Below are 22,360 nucleotides of genomic sequence, written 5' to 3'. Positions count from 1 at the left end.
ATTATAATATATTGTGTTTCAGAAGATCATATGTTGAGTAGAAAATATATTGCTGGGAGGTTTTTTTATATTTAAAAAATTATAAATCACATTTAAATTTAATTTTTTTTTAAATAAATTTTATTGATTGTACATAATATAATTATTGAATATATGTCTCAAGTTATGTATATGAAAGATAGAATGTAGAATTTTGAGCTAATTGACATTTTCTTTAGGTTAATATAATTGATATATATATATATATATATATATATATATATATATATATATATATATGTATATGTATATATATATATATATATATATATATATATATATATATATATATATATATATATATATAGAGAGAGAGAGAGAGAGAGAGAGAGAGAGAAGCTTAATTATGCAACTAAAAACAGTTTAAATTACATATATTTTCCTAAATAAAATTTATCTAAAAAAAGTGCTAAAGAGTTTTACCAACTATCATTGGCGAGAATTTATTTGCACGTATTTCTCTTTTAGATATTCTAAGCTAAATTTTTATCAATTACTAATAATTTTCATAAATTAATTTAAATCTTTATAAATTAGTAATGGGTACTACGGCTCTTATTTACCTAATAACTTTATAAATATAACAAAAGTATTATAATTCTGTAAATAAAGCAAACGACATCAAGTTAAAACATTTTGAATAAAAACTTTGCATTCTTTCCCATTCTTTTTTTCAAGGGCACTAAAGATTCGAAACTTACGTAGTCAACCAATCGTTTAGTTGCCTGGCAGCGTTTAAGTTTACAAAGTCAAAATAGTGGCGGGCGGTGGGAAACTGACAGTTGGGAGTTAATGACGGTCGAAAAACTGGCTGTCAACAAATTACTTGCTTAACAAAGTACAACAAAAAACATAATTAGTCAAAACAATTATCCATAATGCAGAAGTCAGTTTTATGATGAAAAAGGCCGTCTCAAGAAAAAAATCAATTTCTAGTCTAATCAACAAATGATTTTGTTGGTTGTTGTTTTTAGTGATAGCTAATTAACTTTGTTAATTTAAAAAATTGTTTGCTGACAGTTTTTTTTGTCAGTCGATTGTGGCCTGTGGTGTTGATGTCATCGCCCAGATGAAGGGTCAATACCAAAAAATCTCCGAAAGTGCAAACCTCCGAATTATTTAAAGGGCGTTATGTTCGATTTAGTTGTGGTAAATATGTTAGCTTCTAATTGTTGAAAGTGTTTAAATTATTTAATTTCAGAATGTCTACAAAAAAATGTTAAGCTACAATTCGTAATGTAAGTGTGAACAAACTTGTCAAGTATTGTGCAGATATTTTTCAAACCAACATAACGTAAACTCAGATGTGTTCAGGAATTTTTCCTTAAAGATAAATTATCTTTAAATGACGTAGCACTTGGCATACCATTTTAAAAGTTTTTAACGGTTCGATTAACTATTATTAAGCTTTTCTAAATTCGTCTCTTTAAACATCATATTAATACTCACAGTATTATCAGCGGTTACATTCGACTTAGTGTTTATTACTAGCCCTCCCATATCCCCCATCCATGATTTATGTTTGTTTTCTTCTTCTTATGTCAGAAAATTCTTACTAAGAAGAAATCTCTTTAATAGAAAAAAATATTTAGGTTTGCAAAATTGAAACCATTTTGTGCAGAACACGTGTTTAAATGACTTTAATTCACTTTAAATGTCTTCAATTCAGATCTTCCGTTATACTAGGAAAGCATATCCTTTCGTTTTAGTTTTCTTTGCCTCGTTCATGAAAATACAATTAAAAAATTTAAAACTTTGTTGAAAGTTGAGGGTTGTTTTATTATAATTATTATTGTTATTTAATCAAAATCTATAAAATTTCAATTGGAAGAAACTTGCTATATCCTTTGTATTGCAATCCCCCAAAGGGGTTTGCTCGGGAACGGCTGTACATTAACTTTGATTTTTTACAGACAATGTGTACCGATATTTTTTTAAATAATTAATGTGCGTTTTTCATTTATTGGAAAGAAATAATGCAATAATAATCAAATATACATTGTTTAAATGACCATTCGTTGCATTTACATATTTCAGCTTAAATCCTTTTTGGTATACTTGCTGTTTTTTTTTTGTTTTTTTTTGTTCTGCTGTTTTATGTGTTAATTTAGTAGTTGTAAGAGTTGTTGTAGTAGTTGCTGTATCTTATCGTAATTATTGATTACGTTGCTGTTATTTCTCATGTTAACTTATTGTTAGAAAGGTCTGTGGGTATGAAGTAATATCAAGAACACAAACTTCTTTTATTTCAAAAAATTTTCTATCAAAGTGTTGTTATTACTCTTATGTTTAAGTATCAAATTTAAAGATGAAATTTTTTTCTTGATTAAAATAAAAATATTGATATTTAAGGTTTAAAAAAAAAAACAAACGTGGACCGATAAAAAAGAAGCAAGAACTTATCATCCAGAGTAAGTACCGTTGTGCTAATGACCTCACACGCATGCGTGGATAGCCGACTTCGCGCAAACATTTGCATTTGAAAAGAATATAGACGATTACAGAGTCGGTCTGCTGTGTAACTATCCATTTCAGATTTTCCCCACATTACACTGTCACTTATTACAAATTTCTTTTAGTTTCAATTATGCTTTAATAAATGTGCAATAAATGGTATGGCTGATCGAAGGAAACTCCAAGGTCTGTTCTTCAAGATATATTCTTTGCATTTTTTGTTTTAAATTACACATCACTTTATTAAGAAAAAGGCTATGCGCATCATCACTCTCATACATATGTATATAAATCAGAGGTAAATTTAAAAAGTGAATTTTAAATCAGTCCCAAGTCATTAAATTACAATGTCTACTTCATAAGTCAAGGTTAATCTGGAGAGACCTATCAAACTTAAGAGATTAAGAAGTCTCTATGTTATTTTAGAATGGTTAGTTGGTTTTATATAGTGCCATGTGGTTTTTAGTGAGGTTTATTAGCTGAAATGATGATATATGAGTTGAGTATGATATATTACTATTTAACCTGTCTGTGTGTAGCTAAACAGCACCATATTATACTCAACTTATTAACTCAGTACCATTCTTTATAAATCATCATTGTGCTTTTCACTCATGTTTGATGGATGTGTGAAACATGATTATAAAAATAAAACTAGACAAGTAGTTAATTACAATAGTACAAAATATCAAAACTCCAAAAATATTGAGTAACATTAAAGTAGGCATACTGCATATTAAAATATTTTATTTCATTTAACAAAATTAGTTTCATCCTGTAAATTGGCAATCTGTAAATATAAAAGTATTGAAAGTGTATATATGAATGTAAAAGAAATGAATTTTTGTTACATGATAGCATTTATAACAGTAATTATCATAAAACAGTGTTAAATCCAAATACATAAACATTTTAGGATTATATAATCAGAAGCCATTCTCTAGAGTTCTGGATTGAACAACTAAAGTTGTCATTATCTTCTTTGAAATATTTTAGTGAAAAAAGGATATTTTTTTTTAGCAACAGTATGATATATGTTTAATGATAATGGTATAGTTTATATAATAGGATTTAATTGTGTTTTTTATGATTTGCAGTTTCACTCTAAAGCTTAGATTACTATTTGGTATTGTGGTTATAATAAACAGCAAAGAAGTTAAACATGCAAAAAATGAATCTCAGACCATGGCTATAGATTTTAAATTTTCTCTCATAACAATGTTGAAAATGATCCGAAATGTCATAGAGCATTGCAATGCATCTATGTACATTATTGAAAGAGACAACTATCAATAAAAGTAGTTAGAAGGCATCTTGAATGTTTTCTTCAATATTTACTTTAACCATTAATAACCAATGATTTAGATAATGGAACTAAAGCAGCTGATTGTGACAGTAAATAAACTCAGAAAATAGGCTTTAATATTAAAGTATTGTTTTTGAACAAGAAGTTTTTAAGTTAAAAAAAGATAAAGGCATAATTATGAATGATCCTCTTAAAGAAAATTTTTAAATTTAACCTCATTGAAAGAATTTACCAGAATAAACAAAATTCTTAGTGTTTTTTTTTTTAAAATAAGAGCTTATATTTGAAAGAAGTGTGCAGCTCACCTTTTTTCATCATACATGTATGTATGCATATAAGCATGTCTGTAAGTTTGTATGTATGTACACTACTGACAAAACATTTGAGCCAGGTGGCAAATTAATAGACAATAACTTGTTTAAAAAAAGTATAGGTTTGAATATAAATATAAGTTAATGGTTATACAATCTTTTTTGTTATAAGCTATAAAGCAACTTTTAAAATAAGATAACTTAATATATTAACTTAATTAACTGTGACTGGGTATTATATCCTTTTTATCATTAAACCATGTTTTTGATTTGTCCAAATATCCACCTCGATTTTTAATAACGGCTCTGTGGATCCTGGGCACCCTGTTAGTTAATTTTTGTAATTTTACAGGTTGTGTAATCCACTCCAGGAAGTTTGCAAGATATTCTTAAGGTTGTTTGATGGTAGCAGTTGCCTCACTTTTCTAGTCAATTATTCACACGGCAGAGACTGCAGTGGCCACTCCATAATTTTAAAAGTTTATTATTGCTGCAAGTCTTCTAATCATGTTTACCTGTAGATACCAGATACTTCTCAGAGTATCTTTTTCTGGGAAATCTTCTTACAAATATTCTGTATTTGGAACTAAATATTAGGACTTTTGACTCATTGGTCCAAAGAACTTGATTCCATTCTTGTGTTGTCCAATATTGATGTAGTTCTGCCCAGTTTAATTGTTTGTTTTGTTAACACAGTAGTGGCCTTCTAGCTACCACTCTGGCAAGAAGTCTGGATTTCTTTAAATTATTCTTTACTGTGGACTGGTACTTCATTGAATTAGTTGTATTGGGGTCTTTCTGATCATTTTTTACTTTTATATGATCCGCTTTGCTAGAACCGTTGTAATGTTCTCTGTATACAGCATTGAGAAACCTTAAACCTCTTTGAAATTTGGACTTGGGAATAGCCTTCTCCCCAAAAACAAGTATTCTTTCTCTCTGTCACAATTAGTTCCTTACTTTTACCCATTTCCTTTGGATTGTAAAATTTTGCAACATGAAAACAAATTCTAAGAAATTTCTAACTTCCTAATTGAAGAACCTGGTTGAAAAACAAGACTTTTTATGTTAATAACATGTTTAAAAGAAAAATGAGTAGCTTAAATGTAAACTTAAAATTATCAACACAATTTACAAATTATAGTTAACTATAGTTTTACTTTATATGGCAATATCAATGCAATTCAAATTCTACAAGCAAAATATTGAGATAGCATTATCAAAAAAATAATATAATACAATTTTCACATATACTGCCTCAAACTTTTTGTTGGTAATGTAGTTATGCATCTACAGTAGCATAAAGATAAAAATACTTCTTTTTTTATCATTTTTTGATAAGATGTTGTTTCATAGTTCAAACACTGCAGTTGGTTTTTTATTTTTTGTGCAATTTTCAGATATTTTTGAAAGCTTTTTGATAGTTTTGTCATCTCATGTCTGTTCAGTGTTGAGAACCTCTTAAAGTTTTGTGAATATTTTAAATATTGATTTAAAATTATTCAAATAAAATAAATCTTGTAAAATAAATTGTAAAAATTGCTTAAATAATACAAAAATGACATAAATTTAGTAGTCATCATTATGATCTGTTTAACTTTACTGAACGTTGGTAGTAAATGTTGTAAAATACCACATTAGAAAGATAAACTTCAGTTATCTTCATAGTTACAAAACAAAAAGTGATTAAAAAAAGGCAAATAGTGTAATGCTTTTCAAAGTTTTTGTGTTTGTGTTGCAAATTTTGATTTATGATATTTTACTTAGGAGAAGTGGAACGGTGTTTAAAGAAAGTCAGTGAAGGTGCTGAAGCATTTGAAGAAATTTGGCAAAAAGTTCAAAACGCAACAAATTTGAATCAAAAAGAGAAATATGAAGCTGAACTAAAAAGAGAAATAAAAAAATTGCAGGTTTTCAAATTCTATAAATAGTTTGCAACAATATTTGAATATTTTTATTCTATAAATAATTTGCAACAAATGTTTATAAATATTGTATCAATATTAACTTTTATTTTAGTTTTAGAAAATAGTTTCTTAAACAAATTTAATTAAAGGGCTGATTAAAGTATATCTTGTTCGCAATGAAGTTCTAGTTATAGTATGTCTTAGTAGAAATGAAGGACAAATTCTGCTGTATCTACCCTATCCCACATTATAATTGTTACAGTGATCTCACTGTTAATCACATGGTTATAATTTATATGATTATAATTATGCGATTATAAGTTAATATTGATAATTTATGTTATTATATAGTTTATGCGATTATAATTATAATAGTTTGACTGTATCTTGATAGTAATGATTTAATGAATTTATTTTTCCAGAGACTTAGAGAACAAATAAAAACTTGGGCAACTTCAAGTGATGTCAAAGACAAAGAAATTTTGCGAGACAACAGAAAACTAATTGAATTGGTTTGTATTATCAAGATATAGATATATAATGCCATATGTTTATGCGTAATGTCTCGAATAGCTGAAGTATTTTCTTAGTTTGTATATTTATCAAATAGTAAAACTGAGTATTAATCTTTCAAATATTTTCTTAAACTAGCAAATGGAAAGATTTAGAATTGTAGAAAAAGAAACAAAGACAAAAGCATATTCTAAAGAAGGTATTTTAAAGTGTTTTTTAAAAAGTGATGCACAGTAGATGTTTAGGAATTACAAATAAATGATTCTTTGTCTGCTTTCATGCTCCCAACTAAAAATTATGTTAAAAAAAGAAATTAGTAGCTTAACCTGCTAAAAAAGAAAATTTATGTTCATTTGACCAATAATGTGACTGAGGAACAAATTTTATGTTTTTAATCTAGAAATATTTTAGTTAAGAAAGTTTTATGTTAAGATTGATCTATTTAAACAAAACAAAAAAAATTTTCATGTGATTTTTTAAAATATAAAATCAAATTTTTAATAAAAAATTTTTTATTTTCAATTAATAAATTCTTTTAAAATTTAATATTACTATAACTTATTTTAAAAACAAAAAAGAGATTTTTTGTTTTTAAAATCAATAGTTTTTAACTATTACTTCACACTTTCAATTTAAGTTTGATTTAAGCTGATGCCAAGCAGAACCCTGACCATGTAACAAAAATATTCATTGTTTTTCTTTTACTAAAGAAAAATTAGTTTTAATTTATAATTAAATAACTTTATTTTCGTTTTAATTGAAACTCTGAACATTAGTTTTAATTTTTGCAAAACCATTAAAATGTTTTTAATTCCAAGTGTAGTAGGTTCTTCTGGTTCAACTCAATTAACAAAATATGATGTTATAATTTTAAATTAACAATTTATAAATTGTAAATTAATAATTATCAGAAGTTAATAGTCATAATTCTTTTTGAAGCAAATGGTCTCAGTTTCATTTGAAATATTTTCTATACTTTTAAAGTGTCTTCAATTTGTATAATTGCAATGTAGGAAACATCATGAACTTAAGATTTAGTCAACAAAATCACCCAATCAAAAGATTTACAAAGATTAAAAGGTCTTACTGAACATTACACAACTATTTAACTGGGTGATGCAAAAAAAAAAAAAAATTGGTTTTAAATTGTGTAGAAATATTTCCTGTAACCTCCTGATTCTGCATTTTGAAGTATTCTAAATGCTATATTCAAATAATTTGTAAATCTGAATTCACCAAAATATTACTTAAGGATTAAAGGATATTTAAATAAAAGGTCAATAGGTGCAACTGATATAAAAGTCATTTAAATCTAGTAATAAGTATTCTAAATCCTATGTACAAAGAATTTGTAAATAGGAATTTACCAAGACAATATCACTAAGGATTAAAAGCCATTTAAATAAAAGGTCAATAGCTGCAACTGATATAAAACTCATAGTTTACTAATATAATCCATGCAGTTTTTACATAAGACAATGCTTGCGCTTGTTTTTTTAAAGAAAGTCATTAAATCAAATGAAAAAATATTATATTGATGCAAAGATTTTGTAAATGATGCTTTAATAAATTTTTCTAGAACTTCAGTTTGATTTTATTAAGTAACATAGATAATTAATGGTCATTTTTTTAGGTCTTGGTCAGGCATTTAAGATAGACCCAGAAACAAAAGAGTTTGAACGCTGTAGAGATTGGCTAAATGTAAGTGATAATCATCATTTTTTTAGGTTCAGTGTTTACTCCAGTAAAATAATTCAAATTTAAATATAAAGAAATATTTTTTATGCTGTAAAATGTACTAAGAAATATTGTTAAGAAAGAATTAGATTTAAAGAAATTTTATCACTCAAATATTTGATGCAAGGAAGAGAAGGCACTTATTCCCTTTTTGTATTAACATGATTTTATAAAAACATTTTTTATTACTCTGATGGACTAATGTGGATATGAGTCCAACTGTTTCAAATAAATTTTATTTTGAGAATTATAATTCTTTAGTATTATTTGGAGAATATCTAAGGTTACACGACTGCCTTTTTTCAAAATTATAAATGTACAAAGTCTAAAATTTCCGATCAATTTTATTATGAGATTTTCTTTTTGTTTAGGAAGCCTTAAAGAATTTAGATTTCCAGGTAAATGATTTTGTAAGTAAAACACTCATAGAAAATATTCTGAATCATTCCAATAATTAAAATAAGAGTTAAACGTTTTAAACATGACACGTAAAACATGACATGTAAAAAGTTTAACCGCAAACTTTTCTAAAAAATAAATGTGTGTTTCCAATTGTAGTGGCTTTTTTTTAAACTTGTTCTTTATCATTCAGTAAAAAATAAGTTTGGTACCAATCTCCAAAGCTAATCTTAATACTAACTTCCGAACTAAACTTTACTAAATGCTTGATAAGAATTAATTCTTAACAAGGTAAATGAACATAAAAACATTTAATAAAAATAATTTAAAATATCAAAGAAAAAATGCAAACTTGTAACTATACTTGTACGCACTTGAGTATAAAGTTTTATTTGTGAGCGAGTCATTAAATCACTTATTGCAAAAAAAGATTTTCTCTAGATTGATGCATGTGAATCTCAATGTGAAGCTTTATATGCAGGATCAAAGAAAAAGAAACTGGACAAGGATGTTTGTTAATTTTTAATTTTTTTTTTGTTTTTATGAACAAAAGTTATAGTTTCTCTTGCTTTTAAACGCCATTTTTAAAGTATAATAAAAAATTAATTACATTGAATTAAATTTGAATAATATCAAGTTTAAATATATTTATAGTAATATTGAATAATGTAAACATAATTAAAAAGAGTATATCCTTTTTAGCAAGTCAAATATATTTTGAGAATAAAAGTGATTGGTTGACTTGTTATTTGTCACAGTTTGTCACATACTTTTAAAAGAAATACTGTTTAAGTCTAAATTGGAGAAGTTTTTTATTCAAGCTCTTTTAAAATATTTTTTTTAGAAGCAAGATAGAGTAGATGAGCTTGCTGAAAGAATAGACAAACATAGATATCATATCTCCCAGTTGGAGGTTGGTAGTTTTTGTTGTTTAAATCAACTACCATATGCTGAAATCTAATTACCATATGTTGTAATCTAATTTGAATATTATGGTTACGTATCTTGATAATAGATTTAAATTGATTCCTATTGATTATTATTAATCTTTAATGTCATTAGGTATTTAAAAAAGAAGTGTTCAGAAAATAATTAACATTCTTGAAACAACTGAGTTGTCAATCAATCAATTATAATACTTGCGTTTGTAAGAATATTACAAAACACAAATATTATAAATATAAAGGTCATTGCAAATAGTGTATTCACCTAAATTGTGCTTTCAATAAAAATAAGCACATCAAGATTTTTTCTTCAAAATTTATTCAAATTACCATTAGAGTGATCCTATGAGAATATTAGCTTTTTAAAAAAAATTACTTGAAAGAAGAATCTTGCTAAAATCCTAAAAAAGAAATTTATCTTGACTATCTAAGGACCAAGACAAAACTACAAACAACCAAAGTAAGTACAATAACATAAACAAGAAGAAAATTATAAGTTTTTTAAATATTTCTCTTGTTTATGTTGTTATTTGCTTTAACTTTTGTATCAATTGTTGCAAAATTTGGTTAAGGCTCTTTTCAAAATGGCTTCTGGATCTTAATTCAGATTTGCTATCCAATTTATGCAAAATAGGTTGTTATTTTTTCACTCAATCCAAAATAGTTTAATTGAATTTAAATTTGATGAATAAGCTGCTTGGGGCAGTAAAACCTTTTTTTTTTTACTCATGTTTGTTTTGTTTGTTACTTCAAAATTAATTACTCTAATCACTAAAACTTTTTTTTTTTTTCTTTTCCACTTTCCCTAAAAAGCAAATAATTATCTTCTTTACACTGGCTTAATCTGTCTCTGGGAGTCAACATTGATTGTCTAACAGTTGCATTTAAACCAATATTTTTTCCTAAGTTAAATGTTTGTTACTGCGTTTGAAGAAATAGATTTTTTAGAGTTATTATTAAAGCTTTTTGTAAGTTTGCAGTAATCTAAGATTGGCTCTTGATAAAATATGAAGCTGTCCTGATGGCATGTTTTTTTGGCTTTTCATTATTTGTCTTCTTAATTTTTAGATTGTTTCATATCTGGCTCTGTTGCCTTTTTTTGACTCAATTTTATATTAACTTTCAAATCTTCTTAAAATCATAATTATCCTTTAATGTGACTAAACATATTAAGATTGGTTTTTTTAAACCATATTTTATAGAAAACAAACAAATTAACATTAATTGATAAAGTTATTAGTATTAACAGTTTAAATTGAGAAAATGAAATTGTGTATTCAAATTAAATCCTATACTCTCTTTTATTACTTTTTATTTAGTTTTTTTAATTTTGTAAAAAACTATTAAATTATATAGTCATATCATTTGACATATCAAAGTCACAAGTTTCAGTTGTAAAGAAATGTTTTTCCCATCATGCAAAAAAAAAATCAATTATGCACCTGTTTATTTTATTTTTTTTGTTTTGAAATTTGTATATAAAACATTCAAGAAAAACGTAAAATATTTGTTTCACATTAAAATTCGGTTTAAAAGGAGATTAGTGCATCAATAAGCAGAGCTCAAGTTAAACTAATATAGTTTTGTACACACGCACGCACACGCACACACACACACAAATAACAAGTATCAGATTAGGAATCAAAAATAAAAATTGTATATTATCCAATACTAGGCAATTGTTGACTGACCGGAATTCATTTAGTACAAATAAATCTTTAAACTATGATGTTTAGTTGGACCAAATAACTGTAAATCTTTATCGATTAAATACAGCTTAAAACCTTTTTAAGCAGCAACATCAATATCCTGTTTGAATAAAACTATTTGTATAGTAGATAAACTTGCATAAGTACAAAGTAAGTTAAAGTACAAACTGGAGGAGTATTATTAATTATTCCAGTTTTAATGTAGGAATATCTCATAATCTAATAATACCTTGTGAAGAGATATTACTGAAATACTAATTTTTGGTTTCCATATTTTGGCACCAATATATTCAAAAGGACATTGCAATTGAAATCTTTCTAGTCTTTTCTGGTTTATGTGAATAGAAAATCTATTTTATGACCAATCTATTGATCATTAACTTTATGATTTTAATTCTATTTCAAAAAGCTTACATCACCTTTTAGTTTGTGTTAGCATCCAAATGCTTCTCTGCAAGTTTTACGTTATTTCATTTTTTATAAAGTATTGCTTGCTTATTGTCTCCTTTACAGAAAAAGAATATAATTCAGAGGGACACCTCTTTGTTTTAGCTTAAATCTTCAATAAAGCCTTGGGAACTGCAAAGTCTATTGAGAAGTATGAAGTAACAAATTCTATTATTGAGATTCATTCCACAGATAACCAAATAATCAAGAAGTAAAAGTTGGATGAGAAAGCATTTTGTCTATATCATCAAAGTAGTAAATTATAAAATTAGGCATTCAAATTTTATTGGTAAGGACGACCATTCTATAGGGTGAAATGAATATTTATGAAATAGCTGCTTACCATCAACCTTTTTCTCATTCGTTTTTTTGGAATTATAAAGTGCCAGAATTGGTTTTCCCAGCCCATCAGCAAAAATTATAGCATATAATCCCATCGTTTGAAATCATATTGTAATTTTATAACAAACACCTTTTGGTGTTTGAGAGAGAATAGAATAATGGAATAAAGTATGAGAGATCCTGTTGGTGTTTGAGGGAGAATAGAAAATAATATATAAAAAGAGCAAATAAAATGATAGAAAAATAGTAACTAGATAAAAGTTTATGTTCATGTTAAACTTGATCTACACCAAAATAATCAAAATTAGAAGTTTTAGATGATCATGAACAACCAATTAAAATGTTGGTTTTATAAGATATTTGAAGAATGTTGTTGACGTGAGAATTGTGTTGTTTAATTAACATGAGTAATAAAAGGTGGTATAATTTGTAGATGAAGTATCTTTTACAGGTGTAGTAACTCTTTTGTTTAAGTAATACTTTTTTTCTGGTCTGATGTCATACTTTGTACACATTGTGTTGTAAGTGTCTTGCATTTTAGTTTTGCAATAGGACAGTTGCGAACAGATGCTCGAGGAGATAATTGGAGATTTTTATGTATATTAATCTAAAACTCTGGTCAGTCGACAGTTCTACTGTATTATTTCACTCTTTGAGAAAAATGCACTCTTTGAAATGAAACTTTCAGCAATCTAACTGCACAAAGACTATTATTTAAAAAAATGTTCTTTTTATAACTTTTTTTGTTTAAGACCCACTGACTAGATGTGGACAAAAATATTGCAGCAGATAGTTTATTTTATGATTAACAGCATTTTTGAAGTTTATTTGTATGTTTTATTGTAGTGAAATATTTTTGAATAAATTTAAATTGAGATGCAAAAGGTTTGTTAATTTTAGCATATCCTAAGGCTACTAGACAACCATTCATTAGAAGTTGATGCTGTAAGTAATTTTCTATTATTTTGCATATATGTTATTACTTATTATATGTACATAGTATTCAAAATATTTATGTAATATATATATATCACATGTATATAATATATACATTTTTCTTTAGTTTAATTTTCTATTGGGCCATCTGCAATTTTGGTATGGTTAGGAACCAGCAATATTTGTACATAAATGTAAAATGTAGCCCTTTGCTAAGAAATAATAATGTACCCCATTGCTAAGAGTTTGAGAGATATGCAAAATGCTTTTAAGTAATAAAAAAAGTTATTACATTTGAAGTCGTATTTAATTTCATTTTTCTTTTTGAGTAACTTGATGGCACGTTCCATAAAGTCATTTAAAATTTTCATACTTGCTAATTTCTGCTTAACATTGACATTGGCTATATTATTGGCTAATCAGTAAGTGCAATTGTTATATTCCTCCATCTTTCTGTAACAGAATCATGGTCAAAGTTTTTTCCTGGAATTCTGTAGTTGACTTTGAAACAGCTCTTCTGAATTATGGTTTTCTCATATTTTAGTGTGATATCTGCCACTTATTTGTCAAACAGAGCAAATCACTTGATAAATTTTAAAATTATCTGAATTGTTTGGAGCTCTAAACCAGTTCTTCATGTAGATAATTATGAACTGGCAGATGTGTTGTTATTTTCTAGCTTTGATGTAGCTTGTTTGAACTAATTGTAATACATGTTGATGTTAAGATATTTGATATGCTATACAAATGTATGGTGTTTCTTATGCTATACATCTGGCATAAAGGTTGGCTCCCAGAGAACTGAAGTGTGTATAGCTGTTATCACTCACAACACTACCACTTGGATCACATCAATGTGGTTAGTGTCCTTCTGATAAGCTCTAGATAAGCTTGATATTGTTGATTATTGAATCTAGGTAATCTCTAAAGAAATCTATCCTGTCCTCTATTCAAGTATGGGTAAAGATTACAAAATAAAATATGCAAAACAACAAATGTTGTGAGATAATAGTGTGCGCTCTTGGAGAAACTCTTAACAGTTAAATTTTTTTTTTTATTTAATAAATACGCTGAACCAACATGGTGAGTTTGTATAGTAATAATGAGGCTCTATAACCAGCTATGGTGAGTTTGTAAAGATTACAAAACAAAATATGCAAAACAACAAATGTTGTGAGATAATAGTGTGCGCTCTTGGAGAAACTCTTAACAGTTAAATTTTTTTTTTTATTTAATAAATACGCTGAACCAACATGGTGAGTTTGTATAGTAATAATGAGGCTGTATAACCAGCTATAAAAATTTGCAAGTTAAAAGATACCTTTACATTCAGTATATACCTGTACATTCAGTATGAAGGCAAAAGGGTGTTAGTGTGTCAATTTAATTATTCACTTGAAAATATGGAAAATTTCTTCAAAAAGCTAAAAACAAGTAAGGTCAAAGAGATATTTAAATGGTAAACAAATCCATTAATTCCCCAAAAATTGTTGTTTGCACTGTAATATCAAACATCCAGTTTGGTTACGTATATAAGAATAGTTTACAGTTCATAAGTATATAAATTTATACCTAAATATTATTTAATACCACAACTTAAATATATACATCTGATTGGGCAGTTTGAGTAATTACATCGATTGATAGCTGTAGCTGAAGTAAGGGTTGTACTGCACGATTGTGTATATATTTTCATTAGCAAATATTATAGTGCTGCAAATAGCATTGACATTCTAGTGCTGCAACCAAATTTGTAGGCAAAATTAGAAGTTTCTTGACAGCTTGACATGGAATGTCAACATTAGAAATTACTAGTACTTGACATGGAATGTCAACATTAGAATTTGGTGTGGTGTTTCTTAAAGCCTGTTGTTGATCATTATTATTAACTTAATTTATCACTAATTTCAATGACACTGTGAAAAATGTAATGGAATTGGTGCTGTGTATTGTGTAAATTGGTTGAAAGTATTTTTGCTAAGATTTTTGTATAAAGAGTTACAGGACTTCAATTTAAAAATCTTTTTTTTATATTTATATATTATTATTTTTATGTATTATTATTATGGTATTTTTTTTTGTTTAATAGTATTGATATTCTGCAACATACATATAATAAAATAATACAATGTATGGTATAATAACAATATATGATATAGTTGCATAATATATGACATAATAACAAAATGAAATGCAAAATATTATTCTTAATGAACTTAATAGTTCATTTGAATGTTTTATTTATAAAATTATTCCTTCATTATATTGGATTCTAAAATTGGCTAAGATCCTATTAAAATTAGATTTTCTTGCAGTTCTACAGAATGAACTACTAAGCAAGTATTAACTACTCTTATTTGTTAACCTAACCATATGTAACATTCTTTAACAATTTTGTAGTTGTTATTTACTTTGGAATACAAAAAGCTATTCTATTTTACCCTTACTTTTTAGTGTGAGGCCATAACAATTCTTTCTTTGTGCTTTTAAAATGTGTCTTGTATCTCATGAAAGCTTTTACTTCAACAGAATTGTATTTTACTGTTATTCTATTGCAAAATAAATGTTCCTTGTAGTTATTAAGTAAATTGTAAGTAGATATTCAGTTGTAATGCACATAACTGTCTAAGAGTTTTGGAGTTAAAATTAGGAACTGCAATAGTTGGAGTTCAAAATACAGAACCTGAGTAGAAAGTGGGTTTTTTTTCTGGTGACTGAGGTTTATCTAAGTTATTGAAGTTAGTAAAAACTAAAAGGCTTTAGAGCAGAGTTAAGAGAACTTTGCGTGCAGAGATTTAAAAATGTGACGCAAATTATTTACAGGCTGAGTATAGTTAACTCTTTTTTCAATATCCTCTGAAATTTAGACAATGCCTTAAATTTGCCAGAATAATCTTGGGATTTAGTCAGATATGTGCAATTTAATTATGGATTCTGTAAAAATTATCCTGGAGCAGTAAATTTAAATTTTGTTTTATTTGATTAGATGGTATATTTAACACTCTGGCTATATAGAGTGAAGCCAGTATAGATTCTAAACCTGATTTCTATAGAGTATTTGTGATCTGACCAAGAATTGTAAATCTAAAAATCTTCAAATTCGGCAAATATATTTATAAAGTAATAAAAGCTATTATAATTTTATATATATATATATATATATATATATATATATATATATATATATATATATATATATATATATTGAGATTTAGAGATTTATATAAAAGGTTTTGAATCAGCTTTTAACCTTTTTACTTTAAAAATTTACAGCAATCCAAATGATAAAATGTTTAACATTTATATTATATTGCATGCACATTTTACTATTGTTTTTTAGGTAAATAAAGTACGTGATGATGTTGAGTATTATATTGATAATTGTCAGGTAGATATTTTTAATTAACTTGTTATATTCAAACATATGATTCTATGAAATGGACAACAATTGACTTTTTATCCAGAAACAGCTACCATTTTTGACAGTGGTGTTATAGTTTTATCACTTTTTATAGGTTTTTTAAATTATGAATAAACCTTACAAACAATTTTTTTTCATCCAAATTAAATGGAGTATTTGTTCTTAGAATATGATGATTTTGAATTTATTTAGGAGCCTGATTTTGTTGATGATGAAGGAATATATGATGATTTGGACTTAGAAACAGAAATCGATTGTAAGTTTGTATTTTCTTTAAATTGAGACTCTTTCCTCACTCCATTTAACTCTTATTTCTATTTTAATTCTATTTTAAAATATTTATAGTGGAGTCAAGTCTTAAATTTGATAATGACAAAGATGAAGATCAAGATTTAGATTCCTCACCATCATCATCCATAAATTCTGGGTTCTCAGGAATTACTAGTTCTCCTTCTTCAAAGTTAATAATGGTGAGTTATTGAAATGCTAAAAGATTATCTTAGTTTTAAAAAGTGTAACAAGTATTTCTTACAAAAGTAAGAAATATTTGTTGATAAATTGTTTCTTTTATTTTTTCCTTTGTTTCTTTTATTTTATAATTTGTTTTGAACAATTTTTTTTTAGATATCACCACCTAAAAGTAGTAAATCCTCTTCTTTATTAAATCTATCCAATGGTGGTCCTAGTTCAACGCCTTCAAAACGAAATCTGTTCAGCGGCTATTATAATGCATCAAGTAGCTTAGATGCAACTTCTGCAACATTGCAAGAGTATGTTTGTTTATCTTTGTTTTAATGCTTTTGAAGAGTTTTTTTTTTTTTTTTTTTTTTTTGTTTTTTTTTTTTTTCAAGTACTTTTAACTTAATTTCTCTTTTTTTTTTAAGCTCACAATCTCATCTTAACGGTCTCGATCATTTGGATATTGAATATAACTTATATAGCAAAAATGATTCTTCTTTTACTACAACAATACAAGCAACACCTGCTACTCCATCTTCTACTAACACTGTGGCTGCCGTCTTAACACAGTCCTCAGTTACAGATACGAGGCCTTCAAGTCCTAGCAATAAGAGTATTACAAGTGTTGAACAGAATTCTGCAAGAGCTGTGCGATACCAAATGGAAAATATAAAGTACCCTGATCGAGGTTAGTCTTTTATCTTAAAATGTGGCTAAACATTCTCAGATGTTGTGGCTACAGCAATTTGTTTTGAATTTTAAGGTTTGAGCACAAGTAACCTACACTGGAGAAAAAGCAATAGTTTGAATGAAGCTGAGAGCCTTCCTGAGACAACTGCTTCAACAAATTCCTTGCATAACTCTTCGTCAACCAATTCGATTGAGCAGTTGATGAGCAGTGTAGCCAGTGCTAGCGTATCTTTTTCTACACGCCAAAATTCGAGTATGTCTCTATCATCATCTGCTCTTCTCTCTCAGCCACAAACTAGTGATATTTTTCATTCAATTGCCCAACATAAAATGGAAGAGCAGCAACCCCAACCAACTTTAGACTTTAATGTGAAAGCAAGCAGTTTATTTGGAACATTAATTAATCAAACTCCGGTTATTTCTCAAAAACCTGTAACAGCTGAGATGCAAGAAGTTTGTCTCCAGCCAGTACATGGCGTTGCTCCTCTAGGACCAGTTCTTTTAACTCAAGAACGTATTTATCAATTAAAACTGCTTGATGCCTCTTATCATCATCTTCCACAAAAGCAAGATAGTGAGAGAATGAGGTAATTTTTTCTTTTTAATGTATAATTTAAAAATAACCCCAGTATTTTTGTATAATTTTCATAATATTATCATGTATATTATGTTCTCTTATTCTCTTGACAAAAAACTGGCCGGTTTATTATTGAGGTAACCAACATTTGTTAAAATTTTTTGTTTTCGTTCGTGGTTTAAAAAATATATATAAAGATTAAACATCTGCAAGATATTTGCATATTAATAGGTATTTTGTAAGATTGCATGACCTGCCCTTTGTTTTCTACAAATAGTAAATTCAAAGAAACATCTGGAAAAATCTTTTTTTGTATTTGCTTTTTTAGACCATACATCTCAAGAAGCGCCGTACCGATTGCGAGTTATCATCTTCACCAAGCCCCACCTAATATTGACTCCATTGAGTTTTTTCAGAGGTTATCAACAGAGACATTATTTTTCATATTTTATTATCAAGAGGTAAATTTCAGTTGAGTCTAAGTTCATTTTGAAAAAAAATCGATTATATTGTTAGCGTCATTTTATTATTATTATTATTATTTTTCATTGGTGTTGCTTTGGTTACGTTAATAGGGTACTCGAGCACAGTATTTAGCTGCAAAAGCTTTGAAAAAACAATCATGGCGTTTTCATACCAAGTATATGATGTGGTTTCAACGCCATGAAGAACCCAAGAGAATTACGGACGAGTTTGAGGAGGTAAAGCTTTTCTAATTTGAACTAGTTTTTCTTGTTTTATATTTAGAATTGGTAAAAAAAACAAAAAAAGCAATGTAATTTCTTATTTTTAAAGGGTACTTACATATTCTTTGATTATGAAAAATGGAGTCAACGTAAAAGAGATGGCTTCACCTTTGAATATCGTTTCCTTGAAGACAAAGACCTCCCCTAGTAGTGCTACTGCAATAGGGTATGAAGCATAGTTTCGTTTTAACGAAATTTTGAGCTGCGTGGAGCTATTCCATCTTGAAAAGAGGACATTGATTTTATATTTTTTACCATCTCTACGCTTCGGTAAATGAAGATTATTTTTGGAGAGGAATTTTTTGGATAGGTTGTTTTTTCTCGATCACAAATCATTGACGATCACGCTTTCTATAATCAACTAAGCAGAAACTCGACGGTTAAATGCTTAAAAACTGCAACGTTTAAATGCTTACTGAGTGGAAACAAATCGTTTATTATTGAGCAAAAACGAAATGGAAAACGATGATAAAAGCGATTGAGTAATTATATGACGTCATGTTTGTCACAGTTGTAAATATGAAGTATAAATAAAAATTCGTTGTTTATTTTCCTTCTCCTTTTTATTATTATCTTTTTTTTTTTTTGCGTAGTATATTTTGAAACGCGTTTTATTATTCCGTCGATGTCGTATTTTTTTTAAGAGTCTGTTAAAGATTATTGACTTCAAACAGACTATTGAAACAACTTCTTGAGTATAAACGGATGGTGTCATGCAACAATGTGGTTAACGCGCATCAGCATTGTTTCAAGATAACTCGTGTTGAAGTTATAAAGAATTGAGTTTGATATGCTAAAGTATTCGCCATAGAACAATGACCTGATAAAACTTTTTATAGAACAAGATCCCGAGCAACTTATTTTTTTTCATATTCTGCAACCACAAATTAATCCTCATGTTTTTATTTTTTAAAATTAGCTTCGAATGAAAGTCAAAAAGTTGTAGTCTAAGAGAAGCGGTCAAAATATTTTTAGATCTAATTAACGGGTAAAATACAAAAGTTCAAGAAAATAATATTTGATTAGAATAAATTAAATTATGCCAACATATAAAAAACAATGCGGAAAAGGCTCTATTCCACCATTTTTCACTTTCTTTTCATTTTAAGTTCAAAATCAATATTTGAATCAATTCCTTCGAAATCTAAAGTATTCACTATGATAAAAACTTACCAAAATCTTTTGCATCTTTAGGAGCCGGCTTCATAATATCTTTAAAGTCTTTTTACAGATGAAGACTTTTCTAGCTGACCATAAGAATAGAACTTCGACTTCTCGAAGTATTGGTTTTCGTCCTTTACCGGCTTTTTCAATGTCTATTTCTTTTTGTCCAATTTCATTCACTTTGCCCTTCTTTTTAAAGTGTCATGAAAAAAAAACTAAATAAATCAGAACCAACCATATTAATAATTTGGTGAGTTCTGATATATTTAGTTTTAGTTTAGACACTTGAGTCAAAACACTTTCTCTTTATTTAGGTTCACTTTTCTATTTTTAATCGGAAAGACAAGCTTACTGGTTCAGTTTCCTTAATTATTTTTTTTAAATTCTATTTTTAAATTCTATTTTCCATTATTCTTTACATAGTTCATCCGTTTTGAAAAGATTTTCTTTTGGACTTAGAACTTTGGAATTGGTTTGATTTCGATAATAAGATGCATAAGTTGGAAAGGAGTTGATGCGGTCCAATAAAAAAAAACTTTGCATTTGTTTTTCCCTCCTTTTTATTTCTCCGATAACCTGTATATATTACATCGTTCAACTTTTTAAAGCAACGTCGCTCTGTTTTGTGAAAACTTGCGAAGTTTTCAAAAAGCCATTTTACTGATTTCTTGCCCGTCCAATTCGTACTGTTTTATTCGTTTCGAAGTCGTTTTCTTCGTGTAAACTCGGTTTTGATTTTTTTTTTTTTTTTGAGAATTTTTGAAAAGCTCATTTGCCAGGCAATAGCTTAATGGTATAAAATTGTATAAAATGTTTTTTCAAGCCTCTCTGTATACTATTTGGCAGTAATTTTCTAACAAAAATGAAGGAAAGCCATCAAGAGGGATGGTACACCCATATGGTGGTAGACTACTGTTGAAACCTTCAACGCGATTTGATGGTGATAGACTGATGGTGCTAGATTGATTGATGGTGATAGATTTGATGTTGGTAGACTGCTGCTAAAACCTTCACGTGATATTTTAATTGCTCGAAGAGAAACAACTAAGAGAAAATCGTCAAATAACAATTTTAACAGCAGTAAAATTTAAGTTAATTAATTGAATATGTACAAAACAAAAGAACAGGAATTTTTTTGTAATACTTTTTATTTCAAAAATTGAAGCCAATCAAAACCTATCACAAATCCGGAGTCTGTGTGAAAAATTGATCATTAAAGATATGCATGTTGATCAGTGTTATCAGTATAAATACAAATCCTCAGCTCAGTCCAATTTAAATATCGGAGAAATATTTTTGCCTGGAGTTTGGAGTAACATTAAACTTACCATATTTCTGTCAATGTCTTCAATTCAATCGCAACTAAAGAACCAAATCACCTTTCTCACACACGCTTCAAAAACCTTGTTTAATGAGCAAAAATATTTGAAGTATTTCAACAAAATCTTAAAATAGAACCATTTCTGAGTGTAATCTTCTACCAATGTTTAAAAATCCAATAAATTTCATTTTTGTGTTTTGGTTGACGAATTTAAATTTTTATCTGCACAGCTTTTGTTGTTGTTAAACAAATTGTAATGTATTTCTGTCATAGTAACATCAGTGACTTGGGGCCAATCCTATAAAGCTGAAAATGCGTTATTTACGCAAAAAAACAGATTGCATTATACAAAAATTTACTCTGCGTGAGAAAAATCCTGTTTTTTTTGCGTAAATTACGCATTTTCATCTTGAAAGGATTGGCCCTTGGTCAGTGCCTCGATAACCTTTCATTTTGTCTCAGCAACGATTTTCAACTTATTGTGCTTTCGGCGCTCCATTTTACTTTTCAACGAAACTTGATCGTGTGACGTCGTTCTGTACGTTTAAAAGCAGATTTTTAGCCATCCTTTGATTGCCTTTATATTGAGCAGAGTTAGCACGAGGAAAGTTTAAAAACTGAAAACCATAACCTCTAGATTTAGGGAAAGTATGTAAAATGTTATTTCTCAAGAAATTTGAGCTCAATAGAATTCCTCAATCCAAAAATAAAATTTTCAGAAGTATGCCAAGTACAGCCTTGACATAGTTACAGTCATAAACTATAATCAACAATCAGAGCGAAAACAAAGAGAGTGGTTAAAATGTTTCATAAACTAAATCTGTTTACCGAATCAATGAGAGAAGGATTGCTAACTTTTCACAAAGTCTGATCTGCTTTTAGAACCTGAACTAAATACTCAAGAAGTAATTTGGCTGAAAATCGTCTCCTTAGAAAAA

General features: G+C 27.7%; 1 protein-coding gene across 2 annotated transcripts; it reads left to right on the top strand.

Annotated features, from left to right (window-relative positions):
• Nucleotides 1–2,386: 2,386 nt before the first annotated feature.
• On the top strand, nt 2,387–19,485 carry LOC145191926 (CCR4-NOT transcription complex subunit 3-like). 2 transcript variants are annotated; one of them, XM_090076835.1, is made up of 18 exons: nt 2,387–2,679; nt 5,881–6,020; nt 6,440–6,529; nt 6,669–6,729; nt 8,164–8,231; nt 8,639–8,665; nt 9,108–9,176; nt 9,511–9,579; nt 13,009–13,053; nt 16,385–16,432; nt 16,658–16,721; nt 16,811–16,935; nt 17,090–17,235; nt 17,350–17,612; nt 17,688–18,201; nt 18,520–18,652; nt 18,767–18,892; nt 18,987–19,485. In XM_090076835.1, exons 1-18 carry the CDS (start codon nt 2,655–2,657, stop codon nt 19,083–19,085), a joined length of 2,112 nt encoding a protein of 703 aa, XP_089932961.1. In that variant the 5' UTR covers nt 2,387–2,654; the 3' UTR covers nt 19,086–19,485. The 2 variants fall into 2 exon arrangements, with proteins under 2 accessions (XP_089932961.1, XP_089932960.1); XM_090076834.1 differs by having other exon boundaries at nt 2,479–2,679; nt 5,878–6,020.
• The last annotated feature ends 2,875 nt before the right edge of the window (nt 19,486–22,360 follow it).

Source organism: Hydra viridissima, unplaced genomic scaffold (genome assembly GCF_058129835.1).
Source record: "Hydra viridissima isolate aposymbiotic clone 2 unplaced genomic scaffold, HvirCarnegie_v1 scaffold_1, whole genome shotgun sequence".
Taxonomy (NCBI): Eukaryota; Metazoa; Cnidaria; class Hydrozoa; order Anthoathecata; family Hydridae; genus Hydra; species Hydra viridissima.
This window is presented reverse-complemented; position numbering and strand designations above follow the sequence as displayed.